This window comes from Brachyistius frenatus, unplaced genomic scaffold, assembly GCF_029030835.1.
Source record: "Brachyistius frenatus isolate BFR_SWC_R1_liver_20210118 unplaced genomic scaffold, ASM2903083v1 Contig_5, whole genome shotgun sequence".
NCBI classification, from domain to species: domain Eukaryota; kingdom Metazoa; phylum Chordata; class Actinopteri; family Embiotocidae; genus Brachyistius; species Brachyistius frenatus.
The window spans coordinates 744,267-763,434 of record NW_027210604.1 but is presented as its reverse complement, the minus strand read 5'-3'; the positions used below and the strand labels follow the sequence as shown (position 1 = coordinate 763,434).

At 42.2% G+C, this 19,168-nt stretch overlaps 1 protein-coding gene and 1 long non-coding RNA gene across 2 annotated transcripts in view; both read left to right on the top strand.

The window, feature by feature from the left end:
- LOC138631474 (uncharacterized) overlaps positions 1 to 19,168 on the top strand; it is a 103,245-nt gene that overhangs the window by 46,295 nt on the left and 37,782 nt on the right. The window lies entirely within an intron of this gene.
- On the top strand, positions 196 to 17,192 carry LOC138631218 (protein sprouty homolog 3). The gene is made up of 2 exons (XM_069716026.1): positions 196 to 277; positions 14,081 to 17,192. The coding sequence occupies exon 2, from the start codon at positions 14,166 to 14,168 to the stop codon at positions 15,057 to 15,059; it is 894 nt and encodes a 297-aa protein (XP_069572127.1). The 5' UTR covers positions 196 to 277; positions 14,081 to 14,165; the 3' UTR covers positions 15,060 to 17,192.

Here is a 19,168-nt window from a genome sequence, read left to right as displayed (position 1 = left end):
TAGTGATCCTGTAAAATTACTGCAGAGGTTTTTTTTTTTTAAACAAAACAACCTCCTGCAGTATCATAAAGTGAGATCAAGACAATAAAACTCATCAAAAAGGGCAATAAGGCAGAGATAAATTCATCTCTGGATTCCACAGACCTACTGTTAGTCAGTTGTGAAGGGATATTGTAGGAATATTAGAAGTTTTTTTTTTTTTTAGAAGCACACGTGCACTCTGACACACAGGACGTCCCAGCACAGCGCCGCAGAATGGATCTCCCACCAATCAGAGGTAAGCAAAAAAAAAAAAAAATTCATCCTGTCGCCATCCGATCTGCTGATGAACTATTGATGATTTGCGTGACCTTGAAATGACGAAGTTCCATCGGGATTTTTGACAAAATAAGGAATTATTCAAAAGGCTTTTTCAATTAAACCATTGCATCTTGAGATATGACCTCATTTCAAGTTTTTGTAAAAAGTCGACAAGATTTCACTGCAGAACAGGTTGAACTGCTGAATAGGAATTGGAGTAATGATGTGAGAGTATAAAAACTATGGCTCTAAAAGTCTACTAAGTAGTAGCTCTGGTAGGAAAATACCAAACCCAGATGCAGATTGACGAGATGTTGTCGTGAATATTTGTTTGAAGGCGCGAGGCTTTGCAGCTACAGTTTTGCAGCATTTAGAATTTGTGCTTTCACCGAATTAACGGGATGTTTTAGTTCAGTTCTTTTGGGAGGTCTTAAGGTAACGATGGAGCATTGCTTTCCGTCTTTCACAAGTAAAACACCCGGTCAACGGTCCATTTGCTTCCCTTAGACTAAAAACGTGCCATTAATGGTGTTAGAAATTTTAAGTTGAGCTCTACAAATGATTAGACAGAAAAAATATCTGTCGAGATGTCACCACTCCAGCGGTAGCTTCGTACAGCTGCCTGCAGTTTCCCTTTCGGATTAATAAGGTCTCTCTGGAATACAATGGGAAAAAAAAGTGAATAAATCATGAGGGCAACCCGTTTAATTTCTCCCACAAACAGACTGAGCAGGTAAATCCAACTTTAGTTGCTGTGGAATTGGGAGTTGAAACCTACAACAGAATGGTTTTAAGATGAGACACGACCGAAAGGTGTCTGATGAATATCTTTCGTTCAAATTCGCTGTTTCTTCCTGTTTTCCGTCTCTTGTCTTGGCTGCTGGGAGGAAAACGGTCCAGGACGGTGTCCTCTGTAAAGTGTCTCGACCTCCTTTAATATCTGTTCTGTGTACGCCTACTTTACATCTTTAACTACTGCATTGCATGTTTGGTTAACTGTAGCTTTCTTTGCCTCTGGCGACTGGACTGATCCAAGTTGTTGCTTTATTTGTAGGGAAATTGAGTTAATCAGGTTGACGTTGACATTATGTGGCTGCAACGTACAAGTTGTGTTTTTACCAACTTTTGTTCAGCGAGTTTGAGCGGAATTTTTTTTGGAATCCCAGAGAGGTGCGAGCGAACGCGTCTCTGAACGATACGAACCAGATGAAACGGAGTGAAAAAGTCATATTAACCGATTGTTTGGCTGCACGTTAACATTAGTGTGTTTAAGCAGTTTGTGTGTGTGTGTGTGTGTGTGTGTGTGTGTGTGTGTGTGTGTGTGTGTGTGTGTGTGTGTACACGTATGTGTGTGTAACTGTGATGGGGACATGTGGGGATGGGATTGATTGTCGTCAAGGTCGGATGCAGAATGTCAATACCCATCTCCGCTGGGGTGGGACTGGAGGGGCGGGTGGATGAGCAGATGATGGGACGGACAGATGGGAGGGAGACAATGTGAATGGGGAGAGGGATTGACTGGGGATGGATGGATGGATGGATGGATGGACGGACGGACGGACGGACGGGCGGACGGACGGGAGGGGAGGGGACAGTACGTGTACAGCGGAAGAATATGGCGGATAGATGAAGAAATGATGAAATGATAGACTGGAGAGAGAGAGGCAGGGTATGAATGGAGACAGCAGAAAATATAATGCACAGACTAATGCACTACAGAACCACAAAGTTGTGGAAAGAGAAAGCGAAGATTCACAGTTAAAGAAAGAAAGCAAGAAAGAAATGAAACCAAGAAAGAAAGCAAGAAAGAAAGCAAGAAAGAAAGCAAGAAAGAAAGCAAGAAAGAAAGAAAGAAAGAAAGAAAGAAAGAAAGAAAGAAAGAAAGAAAGAAATCTTCTGTTTTGCTGCTTTGCTTCTGAATGAAGACAAAAAGATTGTTAAAAGATTTGGCATTTGCCTTTGTTGCCGTACAGATTTTGTTGTTTTTACTTCCAAATATTTTGAATATATAAACCAAAATGAATATATAAAACAGGATGAGTCACTGTAGCTAAAGATATGAAGAGTGCCAAATGAATAAATAAAAGAAAGGAGATGTCCAAAGTGCTGCAAGTTTAACAAAAAGCAACCATCAAAGTTTGTATTTGAGGTGTAGTTTCTCCAAAGGCCCTAGATGTCACCTGACCGTGTTTCTGGAAAAACTGGAAACAAATTAATTCCTTTATAATTACGTTTCCCCCCAAAAGTAAGTTAGTAACTGCAAGGGTTAAAATAATTATTTGACCGATAAGTTAGTCGAGCGAAGGAAAATTTATCGATTCTGATATTTGATGAATTTTCATCCTACAAAAAGATCAAAACAAGCAATTTGATGACGTCACATTAAACTGCTGGAAATCTGGATCTGAAATTTGTACCATATTTTCTGTTATTTAACTTTCTAAACAATGAATTGATACAAAATAATGAGCACGAGGAAATGGTTTCAGTAAGAGCATGAAAATGCTTCACAGTAAGTTCTTCATGTAGCTTTCATGCTCGAATCTGAGAGCAGATATTATACTGCAGGCCTTTCTGATTAAATTTATTAATCAGATAAAATACCTAGTGAGGTCTAAATCTGGGGCTTCCCACATCTGCCCTCGTATGACATTCGCCATTTGCTTGACCCAGTTAAGTTTCAACCAGTCTCTGCTCCTTTGCCTACTTCTGTCTCACAACTTGAAATATTGTGTTCTGAGTGTTAAAATAAGTCTTAAGCTGCAACCTCCATGTTTTTCTTCAGGCCGACATGCTTAAAACAAAAGATGCTGACAAGAGTTTTCACTTTTGATACATAGGGACAGAAATGATGTAAAAACGGGGATGTGACAGTGTCAGGCGTGAAAGCAGCAAGTAATCTCACCAGGTTTATGATTCTTATAATACATATCTGGACGTTTTATTCATATCTTTAGCTGGAGTTGTGCCCACTAGTGGAATCCTCCAGTAATACGCAAAGTAAACACAGTAGGAAAGTCTGTAAACAATTACCGTCAGTGAGTATAACTCCAGCCTGACCTCTTCAGTCTCAAATCCTACAGCCTCCAGTAATAAATGCATGGGAAGGTAAAACCTGGCTGTTGTGACGTTCTTTCATAAAACACAGTGTGTAATATAAACACAACCAACCAACGGGTTCACAGGAGGCCTCAATATTCAGGAAACAAAGAGACAAATGTTACAAGCAGCAGCAGCAGCCGGGCGGTTATTCATAGAAATCCAATGATAACAAAAGGAACCTGGCTCAAATGACACTTGACAAACAACTGAGAAGGTAAATCATGCTCATCTTAAGTTTCAGTGGATTACGTCACTCCAACTGCTGCCAAACTCTGACCTTGCAGAATGAAACCTGTTCCTCCGAAGGGCGTTTGAAAAGACACAAAGTCCGCGAAATGTTTGCTACCACGGACAGAGCGTGATGAGGAAGCTATGTGAGGGCTTTTCTAAGTGTTTCAACTTTAAAAACTCTGCGTGGAACAATAAGGCACCGTGGTAGGACTACTGGTATCTGTAGTTTCACTAATTTTGAGATAGACTTTTTTTTTCCTTCGTGAAAAACTCCATTTCATCAAAGATAAACAAAAGCTGAATATAAAATCTAACCTTAAGCAAGATGCCATTTGCCTAATAATCGCATAATTGATGTCACCTAATCTGACTTGCGGCCAAAAATGTAATTCTGTTGAACCAAACTGCAGGTTAGCAATCACCAAAACTCTCTTTACTTTTGCTACAAACCCACAGGATTCATTATCAACTTCTTCAAATCAAGTTGTTTTTTTTTTGCGGTGCCAATGCTCAGTGTCTATGAATGAAGTATTGGAAGTAGTCATGGTAATCTGTATGTCATATGGTGGGTTGGCATTAAAGAAGTTGACGTAATTAAAAAGTTACTTTATCTCAATCATTTCTTTTGACAATTTCACTTAGGAAAGTAAATTAGCAAACGTAGTTCATCTCAGGCCTTTAAACTTAACCTTAATTAACTATTTTAGCAGTTTAACCTTTAAAATGTCCAATCCACTCTTTTGGTTGGCATGCACAGATATTGTACAAACGTCTTGGAGAGGAGAAATATTAAACGGCAGTCATCAATTCATCATTAACATCTCTTATGTAAGATGTTGATTCTTAAGAGGGAAAAGAAAAAACATAAATGCAACTACATCGAACTAAATAAGTTATGATTTTCTGAAACACAGCACAGATAGTATATGATGCTAAAGTATTGACATGATGACAGTACTAATAATCCATAAGTAAAAGTAGAGTTTGCATTTATCTGACAAGGTTTTATCTGTCCTGTGCTGTAGGCAGCGATAATGTCCCACCAAAGACTGATGAAATGTGACAAATGTACTTTCTTGTGTTTTTTTGTTGTTGTTCTTTTTCCAGGCTGAGTCAGTGTTATTACATGTTCCACTATGTTCTGAGCTCTCTCACGCTTTCCTGTAAATCCATCACTAAGTTTGGACGTAAAATCTTTCCAAAATTGCCAGCACCTACTTTTAAACTTGCTTTAAAGTTGCTAAATGAGATGAGATGTGTTACCTGGCGAAACTAACATTATAATTTATGAATGCATACATAATCTCCTTTGGGCTAATTGGTAATGGCTCATATGCTGTACGTAGTCTATGTTGCATTCCAGCAGGCTATTTGTTTGCCGATTATCAGCACAGCAGCAGTAACATCCAGTTCTCACTGTGGGAACAAACTCAGTGCAACTATTTCTAAACATAGTCTAGGTGGTTTCTGCCTGGTTTAATTTAGTCGTACGTAAATTATGACGTGGGGAAACACTTGTAACCCGGCTAAGTCTGAACTTCTTGGACAGCCGCTGCAACTGGTCTTTCGTTTTCATTATTATTATTATTTTTTTTATCATTATTAGCGTCACCATCCCTCACTCATTCACTGCCCCCTTCCTTCCCTTGCTCCCCCCCCCCCCCCAGCCCCAGTCCCGCCTGGACTTGCTGGTCTGCAGTGTCTATTTCAGTCTTTCCGTTGGGGTCAGATTCAGCACATCCGGTATCTCATCCAGTTTATTGTCATTCAATCCTGCTGTGCTCCCGGAGGGCATCGGGAGGAAGGCCCCTGGGTCTTAGTGCCTGACCGGCCTCTCGCACACACACACACACACACACACACACACACACACACACACACACACACACACACACACACACACACACACACACACACACACACACACACACACACACACACACACACACACACACACACACACACACACACACTCAGAAGAACTGACAGCACTGTAGTTAAATGTTCAAACATGCTTCGATACAGCTCATGACTTTATTCTATTATTTTTCGGAGTGATTGAATTTTATTGATTCAGAGTGCTGTTTTAACATATTTCCTATTTTTGCGACGACTTTGCACAACAGCGACACCAAGTTCGGAGTTTGCAGAAAGAGTTCATCACTACAGTCTCACTGTTGATGGCAAAAGCCTCAGTATTGTTTGCGGAGCTTTAAGGGTGATAACAAGTGTTTCAGTTGGACATTTACAAAACCCATGATCTTCTTTTAAGACCGTTTCTAACAGTATTTGCAGATAAAGTTTGCAGAATATAAAACTTAACCATTTAATTAATGATTACAAAATATGCAGACTTTTGTTGGTTAAAGAAACATTTCACAAAGTGGGGGAGGGAATGTACTGCGGCTTCATGACCCCAGTATTTCTAATAGCCTGGAGTTGTTGTTTTCACTTTTAAAGTTCAGACTCACTGGCACAGAGATGAAATTAATATTGATCTCCTCAGCTGAAAAACACACAAAAAAGTATTGCTGTAAACTACTAGGAATTATTCATTTGCTGCATTGGTCACTGCTGAGATTCACTTGTATAGTTTATTTCTTACAGACTTGAAAACATGTCAGACGGACGAGAGCCAGAAAAGTTTAAGGAGTAAAGGAAAGGGAGAGGAAGGGGAGGCTGAAGGAGGTGCTGTGAGGGAGGGAGAGGAAGAGAGGAGATGATGGAGTGAGAAACAAGAGAAGGGGAGGAGAGGAGAGGAGAGGAGAGGAGAGGAGAGGAGAGGAGAGGAGAGGAGAGGAGAGGAGAGGAGAGGAGAGGAGAGGAGAGGAGAGGAGAGGAGAGGAGAGGAGAGGAGAGGAGAGGAGAGGAGGAGAGGGCAACCCCTCCTCATTCCAAGGCGAAGGGTCACTGCAGTCATTTCTAAAATAGCCTGAAACCATGATGTCATCCATGAGGGATGCAGCGACGCTCTGTCCATTAAAACTCCCATCGACCCTCGGCAGTCGAGACTCAGCGGAAGTCAGTCAGGAAGGGATCAGCACAGATCGCAGGTTTGTTTCTCCTTTCGACGTACAAAGCTTTTAAACTAAAACCATTTTTTTTTTCCCACTCCAGAAGCGAGTTTTTTGAAAAGTTTCCCCGGAAGTAGATGAGACCGCCCACGCGGCGTCACGGCAAAGCGTGAAATAGACACGCTCGTCCTCGCTTTGGCCTCTCACGGCGTGACTATTTCACTCGTCGCCGTGATACTCGGTTGCAACAGCACTGCCAGAAGAATAATGGACATGGACGTTGAAGGTCCCGGTATCACGCCAAAGCATGTGATGGGATGACGATACCGCGTCAGTGTCACGCATGCAATAGGTTTAGTCTTGGAACCCTTTTGATTGTCCCTGATTGAGATGGAGTTTGTGTGTGTGTGTGTGTGTGTGTGTGTGTGTGTGTGTGTGTGTGTGTGTGTGTGTGTGTGTGTGTGTGTGTGTGTGTGTGTGTGTGTGTGTGTGTGTGTGTGTGTGTGTGTACGCGTGCCCCAGTGCACACAGGCTCAGTCATTACTAATACTCCCCCAGCACAGAGATCCATCCTCAGGTTTCCGCTGACGGCCTTTTAAAACAACAGCTCTCAAGAACTGTTTTGCTTTTTGAGTTTTGCTCATGCAGCGTTTAAGGAAACCCCTCATAAGATCAACAGATAAACAAACAAACTGCATTTGTGCCACGAACCCTCACATTTGATCATACAAGCAGCGAGATACACTCATGAATATGAAGAATTAGATGCCCGATCCTTTTCCTCTACTTCCTGCCTGCACAGTGACATTTTTTTTGTTCCTTTAAAATGTTACGATGCTCCTGAGCACCAGTTTGAGGGAGAGAAAACCAGACGGACGATGAAGGCCTCTCTCGTCCTCTCTCCTCTCTGAGCCAGATGGATCATCTGCTGAATAAAACACTCATTGTGCTGCCGGCCATTTCGGTTCAGTGTTCCCCATAAACCTGCATCAAGTTTCCCCTGAACATCACATCACATTCAGCGGGGGGGGGGGCATCAATTATGAGGAAGTTTACATGATGGAAATTTGTCAGACAAGTAAAGGACAAATCATGATACCGCCAATAATGGAGCGAAACGACTAAACGTAAAATCTTGTTTTTTATGATAAAAAATAAAAAATAAAATAAAAGTCATCTGAGCCATTTCTCTTCAGTAATAATGTCCAAAATCAATATCATACGTTTTTCAGCAGAGTAGTTTTTCGAAAAACGTGTGTAGTATTAAAAGTTGGCAGTAAATATTTGGTGAAATTCTTTGTCTCATTAAATTATGTTTTGATCACATATTTCACAACTAAAAAAATAAGAGAAAATCAGGCAGCAGTGTTGTGAAGCATTAATACATTATAGAGGTGTAGTTTATCTTCGTAATTAATAAAAATGAGCTTGTAGAAACCCATTAATTTATGAAAGGCAACGAAAACCAATGTGGGAAATTCTGATACTGTGTTAGCACCAGTATAAAAACATTTAGGTGATTCCCAGGAGATATTATATATCTCCTATATATTTTAAAATCACAATATTTTATGGAAGTAGGGGATGTAGTAGCGACGACTATTGATGCTTTTACAAAATATTTAAAACTGACATTTTTGATCACATTATCAATATAATATGAGTACATTGCCCAGTCCTATCCAGCTGAGGCAGATAACATGAAATAAAATCAATCTGGATGTGTAATTGGCCACTGACATCTGCTCATTATTATAGTTTTTTTAAGGGAGCAAATTTTCTCTTTTCCATAGGTATGATGTGGCATAAAAAAAGAAATCCAATTTCATGTACTCAAATGTCAAGATAAAAATAAATGAGCCATAAATACATATGGGCAAGTAGATGATAAAAAAATACACCAAACCATATCGACACACTTGTCGTCTTACAGACACAAAATAAACCAAAAACCAACTTCATGTTATTAAAGTTTGCAGTTTTAGGTTTTAATCAGACAAAAAAGTGGACGAAAAAAACATCTGCACTCCTCGCTCCTCTACTGGAGGATGTATCCATGGCAACCTTGTTTGGGAAGTCAGCAACCCAGAATCCTTACACACACACACACACACACACACACACACACACACACACACACACACACACACACACACACACACACACACACACACACACACACACACACACACACACACACACACACAAGTGACTCAGAAAGACACACACACACACACACACGCAAACACACAGCGCTCAGCTCCACTTGTAATGTGAGAGGGGAGGGTGCTGCCTGCCTCGCCCTCCACCATCCTTTTAACACACACACACACACACACACACACACACACACACACACACACACACACACACACACACACACACACACACACACACACACACACACACACAGCATCCCTACCCAAAACAACTGTAACCCTCAGCGTAGCCAATCAGTGCAGCCGATTCAGGTCACGTGCAGATGCTGAAACCAGGGCGACTGAGACAGATGTTATTTTTCCTGCTATGTTTTCACAACAAACAATAATAATGACAATAAATGCCATTAACTATTTTTATTTATTGTCCGCTTGGTGAAACTCAGACTTTATTTGCAGCTTTAAACTAATATTCGGGTGGATGTTGCGACCATGTATTATTTTCAATATTATATATTCAGAAGATTTAAAAAAAATATATATATTTTTCATCGTTTCAAGTGATCTTTACAACTTCAGACATTTCAAGACGATGTCTCTAAATATCTTTGTTTGTTTATTCAATTTACAGTGACACACAAAAGAAAATAAGTACATTTTGAACTGGAATGAATGTTTCAACCACATTTCTCCACCCGAGGTGCCTCAGTCTGTAACCTCCTGACGTGACTTGCAGTATTTAGTGTCATATTGGCGGGTTGGCAGCAGTTGGCTCAACCAGTAACAGTAAGTGAAATATGAGGTCATGGAAATGGACGGCAGGCCTCTTCCTTTTTTTTTTTTTTTAACAAATTAGATGGGCCGATAGGCGAGCAGAGTAGGAGCGAGCAGCAGCCACCGGCTCCGTCTGATGAGATTAGTCACCGGGGCTTCTCCTCTCTCCACAGACTAATTTATAAATGCATCCTCATTTAACCAACCTGGCCCTCCTTATCTGCTGCTTCATGGCTCAAACCTTCACAGTCAGGATGCCACTATTTGTTCAAAAAAGCCTGTCCTCTCGCCTTTCCTTTTGCTTTGTTTTATTGTCCTTTTTTTTTTTACAGCTCAGCCTGCTAATCACCGTTTCCTCCCTGCCAGTGATGAATTGCTGTTCTTGGGTTTCGTCCACCTCCCTCATCCCCTATACTTCTGTTTGCTCTGCTCTTATTGCTTTTGCACCGGCTTTTCCAGAGCCCACTTGTCTTGTGCATAACAGGGCGATAACGCAGTGCGAGCATGAATCAACCTGCGGTGGGATTTTTTTTTTCCAGACACGTTGTTCACGATTCTGTGGCCAGAAGTCATAATTCTGATCAAAACGAAAAGAAAAGCGTTGAATTTATAAGTTTTAAGAGTTTATATGTCACGATAAGTAATTGATTGAAGTTATAATTTATTTTTAAAGCAATATTTCCTCCTCTTCACCTTTTGTTGTACAGCAACATTGAATACTTTGGGTTTGGGACCGTTAGTTGACCAGATCATCTGAACTATTACAGATGTCAACACTACTACACACCAAATAAGTAACAGAAAATAACGACAACACTCACAGGTGATTCTGCATGTGTTTTCCATTTGATGATGTATCTTTTACATCAGGAAAAGTAATCATTTTAGTTAAAAAGGCACAAACATTGTATGCTAAAATGTATGGATGCTGGGGCTGCTGTTGTGTCCTAATGGCAGGAAACATTGGACATTTTGAGGACAGGAACCGAAACAGACATCTGCTTCTCGGACTGAAGTTAATTGTTTTTTTTCCTATGAACCCTCTGTTGACCCAGTCTGCCCTCTTTTCTTTCTGGGCTCAGATGGCTGTTGGGACAAAAACTATTTCTTCTGTTAATTACAAATCTTAAAATGTACAACTACTATGTAGGACTTCTCTGTTAAGTAAAAGCAATCAAGTTTCATTGCTTAACTATTTCTGGAGGCTGGAACAACTGTTCTCTGGACTGCAAGCAAGCAGACACGCTCTGGCATCTTTTATAAAAAAAAAAAAAAAAAAAGTATAGGTATTTTTTTTATTTCACATTTTAAAGCTGCCTCCAGACAGACAGTCGGATAAACCGGTCAGCTCGTTAGACACACAAGGATACGCACACGTTGTTGAGATTTGTACGCGTCAGCTTGTGTGTTGATCCTCTGCGACCTACTATTACAACTAACACCCATCCCTGTGGAAAACCAGCAAAGACGTGCATGAGTATCTTTCGAGGACAATATTTTAAGTGCAGCGACAGGTAACCAAAAAGACATAACCTGCGAAAGATCAAGTAAATAAACACAATAGTCTGATGGGCCAGTTATGGTCCAAACAAACTGTCGTTACCATATCTGAGATCAATACAACACTCGGAGACAGTTCAAGAGAGAGAAGACCCAACATGGTTTTAAATAAGGTCTGGATAACGGAGCACACGCTTTGTGCGCACACCATCTTTTCTCAAAAGCATGAATAAATGTAATTTATAAACGTGGAAAAGGACAGAAAGAGTTTCAGACTGCAGCGCGAGGCGGGCGTGGCCGTCGGTTGGCAAAGGCGCTCAACTCTCCCGTTGGAAAGGCGTCGTTCGATAATGTTCCCAACACTTGGATACTGATGCTCTAATGATCAAGTGGTTTATCCATCTTAACCAAATCTCATCTGTTCTTGGCAGTGAAAGCGTCTGTACAGACGATGAGACAGAAACCCAAGAAACCTAGAAAATCTGTGATTTTTGAATGAGTCTGGATTCCCGTGTCCGGTGTGGGTAAAGACGGTTATTTACTGCTGCGCTCCTCTCACACCCCGCCTCCATCTAATCTCGTGATCTGAGCTGCTTTAAAAACGCATTTCCATTTGGCCTCATTACTCTCTGGGAGGACCGGCCCCATGCGAGGAGTGAGCCAGTGATCTCTCCCCCTTGGCCACTTGGCAAGACTGCACTTTCTTTGTGTGTGTGTGTGTGTGTGTGTAGCTGAGTGTGTGAATCGGTTGGTGGACGAGGGTGTCTTCATCATACACACAAAGAGCTGGGCATTTTCCTCGCAACGCGACCAACAGATAATCAAGCTGCCGTATCAGTTGTATTCATTTGTTTCCCCAGAGCTGCCTGACGTCTGAGCAGCGAATTGAATCAGCTGTTCATCTGGATTCAGACCTTTGATTTAATCAAATGTTCGCTCGTGCATTCAACTGCACTCCTGAGCAAATTTACATTTACATTTAAAGTATTAGCTGCATTCCATCTTATGCAGAGACGGATCGACATGCATCTCTCTGCACTTTTTATTTTCATATATGAACACTTTGAATTATGTTCGTCTTCTACGATGAGCATTTAGCATAGCCAGAAATGGACTCGAGTTAAAATTCTCATCTTTTTTTTTTTTTTAAATTTGAGATTTCAAAGGTCTGCGCCCAAAGTTTGGTCAGTTAAGTACTAATATAACATGTCAAGGCAACTAGAACTGTCAAAGCATGTCCAGTCCAGAGGAGGCACAGGTGCACAAAGTTAGAACGACGCAAGTATGAAACAAGCAAAGATGTGCTCACGAGTTTGAAATATTCAAACAAAGTAAGAAATGAAGTTGTAACCGTGCAGATACTTTTGGATTTTAAGTGTGTGAAATCTCAGCTGGAGTTTTCTTACACACACAAATACACACATATATCTCAGGAGTCAATGGTAGAAAATTGTTCCCATGAAACTGTCCCATGAAACCAGATGATTTCGGTTTTATATGCTTTTTATAGACGGACGTTGGTCACTTTTGAAGAATCCGTCTTCAGGCATTTCTTCAGCCTTCAGCTGCGGTTGCCGCTCGGTTGGACCCGCAGACCAAAAACTCAATTATTTTCATCAAACTGTTTTTCTAAAAATAAGCAATTTTTTTTTTCAATGACATTTTGCACAATGAGAATGATCCATCTTCCTCGATCGCTTTTAGCATGTATAGGGGAGCCATTCAAAGGAAACATGTCTGATATAAACACAAGATTGGTTTTGGAATTGGCTCCGCTGACAGCCAGCACCCCTCCCCCCCCACCCCTTCCCCGTCCTGCAGGTGGGATTCCTCCATGGCAGCAGCAGCTGTGTTCGACAGATGCTAAATTACAGTGTGGACCTCATTGGTCGTATCTCTCTGGCTCTGGCAGGCTAATAATAGTGTCAGCCTGAGCGGCGGAGAGCCGGAGCGGTCATGATGACATGGCTCATGGTTGTGTGGTGGCTCTGCTGCCCAAAAATCCATCTTTGATCAAGAGCTGCTTAAATATTTGGAGAGCGAAATGTAGGCTACTGTTTGTATGTATGTATGTAATGTGTCTGCTGTTTTTTTTTGGTTCGTCTTGCTTTAAGTCATAAAGTTCTTCTTGCTCCATTGCACAAAAACATGTTATACCATAACAAAAAGTTGACGACAAAAATGACTCAGTTGCTACAATTGTGGACTCTCTGAACTCTTTTGTTGGCCTAATATCTTTCCTTTTTCGAGGAAAAAAAAAATATTTAAATGGTAGACTTCTTGGATCAGTGATTGTTTGCTGCATTTCACTTTTACAGGACTAGGATTTCTTTCTTGGGTCTTTGCAAAGAGATCAAGTGGAAAATCACTTATTGAAGACAAAATGTAGCCTGTATTGTTGGTGTATATATATATATGTATAACATGTATTCTTATGTAATATCATTTAGACCAGAAAATTAAAGAGTAGATACAAAATATACATACTTTTATATGCAAATCATTTTAACTTTAAAGCACATTATAGCAAAGCTACATATTGGATGACTCATTAATTAAGTGCTGGAACAGCTAAATGATTATTGAGCAAAAAATAAATAATCAATTAATACAAATTTCATGATTTATTTAAGCCAAATAAATATACCATTTATGTTTATCAAAATTAAAAGTTTGGAACAGATTCATACGGGTCAGATATGAAACGAGTGAAAAATGGGAATTTGGGTAAATCACTCACAGCTCTAACTTTATAATGCCATTTAAAAGTTTATAACTACGAGGTTTATGAATTTGATGATGGTCTTTCAAAAGTTTTCAAAAGGTGTTTTTTCTCCCTTAAAAGGGGAGTTTTTCCCTCCTCGCTTACAAGGAAATTGTTGAATTGTTCTGCTGTCAGGACTTTAACGTGTGATATTGTGATATAGAAATCAAACCGAATTGAAAGTTGAATTCAACATCATTAATAACGGTTCCTTCCTCCTCTCTGTGTGGTTGCAGGTCTATCTGATGTGCCGTGAGCGTTGGGAGCACCTTGCCCCGGCCCCGGCTCCCAGGCCCGGTGCCACCCGGCTGGCTCTCCAGGATGGACCCGACTCATTCGCTGAGGATGGAGCTGGACTCAGTGCTGTCGCTTGACCAGATCCGGGCCATCCGGGCCAACAATGACTATGTGGAGAGGCCCGTGGCGCTGGAACCGGCCTCCCAGTCCGGGTACTTTTACGCCCACGAAGACCGTTACCCTCACGGAGTGTACACCCATCACGCCCAGCCCTCCTTCCCCTCCGCCCTGTCTCACAGCCAAAGTCAGCAGCAGCACGCTCACTTCTCCAACCCGAGCCGTTCCAGTACCGTAAGCTCTTCCATGTCTCGGAACAGTGCCACCTCGGACCAGCGTCTCCTGGCGGGCTTGACGCCATCTCACTCCGGCCTGGGTTCGGTGGTCCATTGTCAGCCTAAAGGGGAACTCAAGCCCGACGCTTCCTTGGGTAAAAACCTGACAGAAGATGAGCTGGGTCTTCATCAGTTCATATGCGAGCGGTGCGGTCGCTGCAAATGCCACGAGTGCTGCGCGCCCCGCCGCCTGCCTTCCTGCTGGGCGTGCGGACAGCGCTGCCTGTGCTCGGCCGAGAGCGCCGTGGAGTACGGCACGTGCCTGTGCTGCGTCAAAGGCTTGTTCTATCACTGCTCGGCCCAGGACGACGAGGACAACTGCGCCGACCGGCCGTGCTCGTGCGCCCCGGCCCACGCCTGTGCCCGCTGGAGCACGATGGGGCTGCTGGCGCTCTGTCTGCCCTGCCTCTGCTGCTACCCCCCTGCCAGGCTGTGCCTTGCCCTGTGCCAGTGCGCCCACGACCGGGCCACGCGGCCCGGCTGCAGGTGCAGCAACACCAACACCGTGTGCCGCAAGATCTCCGCCTCCAACCCCAACCCCTGTCATCCCTCGCTCCGCAGCAAAGCTCTGGAGAAGCCGTTATGACAGGCTTGGATGAGGGCCAGGTGACTCCCCCTCCTCCCCCCGCCACCCCATCCCTCAGCCGCGGCCAAAGCAACGCTGTCGCCGGTTAACAGCGCCACAGCTGACATTGTGACGACAGTGCCATCGTGACCCACCTACCTACATACGGCAAGCCAACCAACCAACCGTGTTGTTCACCTAATGTACCTTGAATTTACTTCTTCTCCAGCTCAGGAGGGACCAAAGCTTTACTGTGCCTGTTCATGTTGGAGACTTAATGCCGAAAAAAAACAAAAAACTAATCTTCAAGAAGAAGAAGAAGAAGAAGAAGAGGAAGATGTCGTGCTTTGCTGGACTGCCCTTCAACCTTAAACCGAGACCTCCAGATAGAAATCACCTCTCTCTGCATTTTGTGGTGTAATCTGGGCGTGTCGACGTCTATTTATTTACTGTCGAACCTCCTTCCTCCCCGCCCTTCTGCAAGGAGTTCGCACAGAGCACAGCGAGGGGGCAATGGACCAAATCAGGAAGGAAAGATGCCCGAGGCGACGGTGTACGGTCTTTGCCAACAGTTTCTGTCCTCCAGAAAAGAGAAAAATCACAAGACGTGTGCGAGACTGAGGTTCAAAAGCGATAAAGACGTTCAGGAAAACTCCACGAAAATGTTGAAGATGAACGAATGAGGGAATGAGGTGAACACCTGACCGGGGGACTCGGCAAAGCACTGAGGCATAAAGTGAGAACAAAACCACCTGTGACAACAGTTTGACACCAAAAAATAAAAAAAAAGGGACCATGCACTGTACGAACTGAGTGAATCTCAATGCTATTAAGCTCATTTGTAAAGGAAAAGCACTGTGAGGTAGATGGACGACGTTTTCCCTGACCAGCCGAGAGCTGAACGGGGGGGTTATTTAACCAGAGGGAGGATGCATCCATTGTGACTAGGCAGCGTGCGTGTGTGTGCGTGTGTGTGTGTGTGTGTGTGTGTGTGGGTGGTTTTGTCAGCAGAAGAAGCCTCCCCTTTGTCGTATTTTTAGCAGTGTTGCTTCAGTGGAGCTCTGAGGAGTCTGGTCAGGTTTCCACCCGAAGTCAGTCTGTCGCCAACCCTCCCTCCTCTGACCGACCTCCCATTGCAGCCCCCCCTCCACCCACCTTCATCTTCCTCCTCCTCCATTCTCTTCCCATCGTCACATCAAACGCTCCTTTCTCCGTTAGTTAGTACCTCGATCCCCAATAAATTACGATGGCACTGCAGCTTTAGTTCCTCTATTTAAATCTATAACTCATTAATTATATGAAGGAGAGTTTGCCTCAAATTGGCTCAAGTGTCGAGGTACTTGCCCTCACACATCTCTGTTAGCTGCCCCACCTGGAAAAATGGGTATACAAAATGGATAAAATTGGAATTTCAGGTTTGCTTTACACTTTGTTTCAGATGCTCAAGCATGGAAACCACTTTGTGAGCACGGCCAAATCCCATCACGAGCGTCTTGAGACTTCCTTTAAGGCTGCTGGGGAGCCACACTGAATGCCCTATGCACTCCCTGCTCTCTGACGAAAAGAAAAAAAAAAATTGATATAAAACAACCGAACCAGCGAAAAGCAGCTGACACGAGGCGTATTATCCGCACACACCCCATACATCCCCTCTCTGCCTCGTCCGTCTCTCCTCTTACGCTCAGACGGCTAAAAGCCTCCAGTTCCCGGTCCGTGGAGAGTTGATCAAACAGGCAATTAGCTTCATGATAGCTCTTAATGGGCCAGAGAAAAGAATGGAGTGTGGTAAGGGAGAGGACGGGATGAGGGGATCTGTGGTGTTTGGCGGATGGACGGTGTTGTGGGGAGACAGAAGGAAAAAAATAAATATATAAATAAAGGAGGCCGGATGAAGAGAGGATGCTGCTGTTGCTATGACGTCAGATGGGAGATCACGTTTCATCTTGTGTCTCGAAAATACGACCTTTTTTTGTCCATTCAGTACTTCAGGTTTTCATGTAAAACATAAATGCAACAACTTTTTAGAAGGAGAGGATCTAAAGCTGATTAAAAAAAAACATCACACACATACACGCAATGCTGGGTGTGTGTGTGTGTGTGTGTGTGTGTGTGTGTGTGTGTGTGTGTGTGTGTGTGTGTGTGTGCGAGCATGTGTGTGTTTTTAGTTTGGATGTGTGTGTTCTGTATGTATGTACTTTATGTGTGTGTGTGTGTGTGTGTGTGTGTGTGTGTGTGTGTGTGCGAGTGTGTACGTGTCAGGATGTCACCCAAGCACAGTCACACACACACACACACACACACACACACACTGACCTGACATGTTAAATGTTACTTTGCTCTATTTTTATATGTAAATACCTTGCCGTTAATTGTATAACTATTTTTATTCTGCTTTTATTTTGTTTCTGAGATTGGTCTTACTACGGCTATTTTCCATTATAGTGGACACACTATACATTCACCTATTTATTGTCCACTTGTGATCAATTTCAGGAATTTTTGGGGGAACTCTGACAGCAGTTCAAAGGTCAATTTAAAAACCCTCATCCCTTAGCTTTGTTGGTCTCAACCTTTTTGAGGGCCAATCCATGTTCAGCATTAAAAATTCCTCTCTGAAGCTAATTGGCTGTCAACTTCCTGTTCTTTCTGTGAACAAAATTAGGATTTGTCCAATTCTTCTCATAGATGTCACATTTACAGCTGCATGGAACACTTTGACATGCTGAAAAACATCTGGACTGATGGGATCAGTGTCCCGCAATTTGTGCAATTCTCTGAAACAGACAATCCCCCCCACCCCTAAAAAAAAAAAAAAAAAAAAAAAAATCAAGCACAAGTGTAAATTGAGTGACGCCATTCCACAGATTGGTAATAAATCATGAAAGATAATAATACATTTGTTATGGCCCAAACGCTCTTCAACTTTCCTCCTGCAGGTCAAAAGTCCAGCGAACATTTCAAACAGGTGCTCTGATGAATTGAGCTTAAAAATGTTGTTCTCCGCCTGATTTTTTTTTATTTTTTATTTTTTTTATTTCTCCGAGTGATACATGTTACTTTTCATGCATTGCTGCTATGTGTTTTCAGGATGTGTGAATGTTGCCCTAAATGTTTCTGTGCTCGTCACTGGTTCCACTTTTGATAGATGGGTTGGCGACTGTGGAGGACACACTCAACTTAAATATTCAATTTTTGTTGTTGTTTTTGTTTCCTTATTTTTTTATGTTGCAACTTTTTCTCCACTTTTAGCGTTACCTATGACATTATTATTACTACTAGGAGTATTTGGCAACCAAAAGAAAACAGTATCTACGTTACTGACACCTATTAAGCAAAAATCACAGAGGTTTGGCGTAATGTGCACATTAATGTTGATCAATCGGAAAAGTTTCATCCACACAAAACCGGAAAACTAAAAAAACAACTAATCAAACTGAGCTTTTCAAAAAGGTTGCTTGTCAAGGAAGCCATTTTTGTTGGTTCCATCTATCCTGCATGTAGCTGTGTGAATGACAACGCTTCAAAAACACCTGTGGACAGAATGAAACTCTTCACATTGACCCTCATTAGTGTGGACATCGGGCTTCAGATGGGTTCTACGCAGACACGCACACCGTCTCCTCTACGCCGGCTGATCTTGGTGCTTATGGAGAAGACTTGAGGAACATTTATTTCTATCTGGATCGTTTTCTACGCGAGCTGGACGACGTTACAGAGAAAACTGTGGCGTGTTTTATTTGTCGTTTTGTGGCGTGTTCAGAGTAGCTTTCAAATATTTGCAGCGACAGCGGTCCAGTCGTAACCTCTTCAGCGTACAGTGTTTTGTATGTACGACAGATACACACAGAGAGGCGAGAGCAGTGCATTGTGGGGCACGAGTCAAATCAACTTCCACGGATTTGAATGTTAAATTTGTGATTTTTTTCCCCAGCGTTTATGTTTTGTTTTATACTGAATTTGTTGGATTTTATTTTTTTATTATTGCGTCTTGTATGCTGGTTAACAAAAAAAAACCTGACTTTTAGATTTAAAAAAATAAGAAACAATTATAATTTGAAACATTTAGAAGAGTAGAAGCAGCAAAGTTGTGGAAAGCATTATTTATCTTAACAATTTAGAAAAATGAAAGA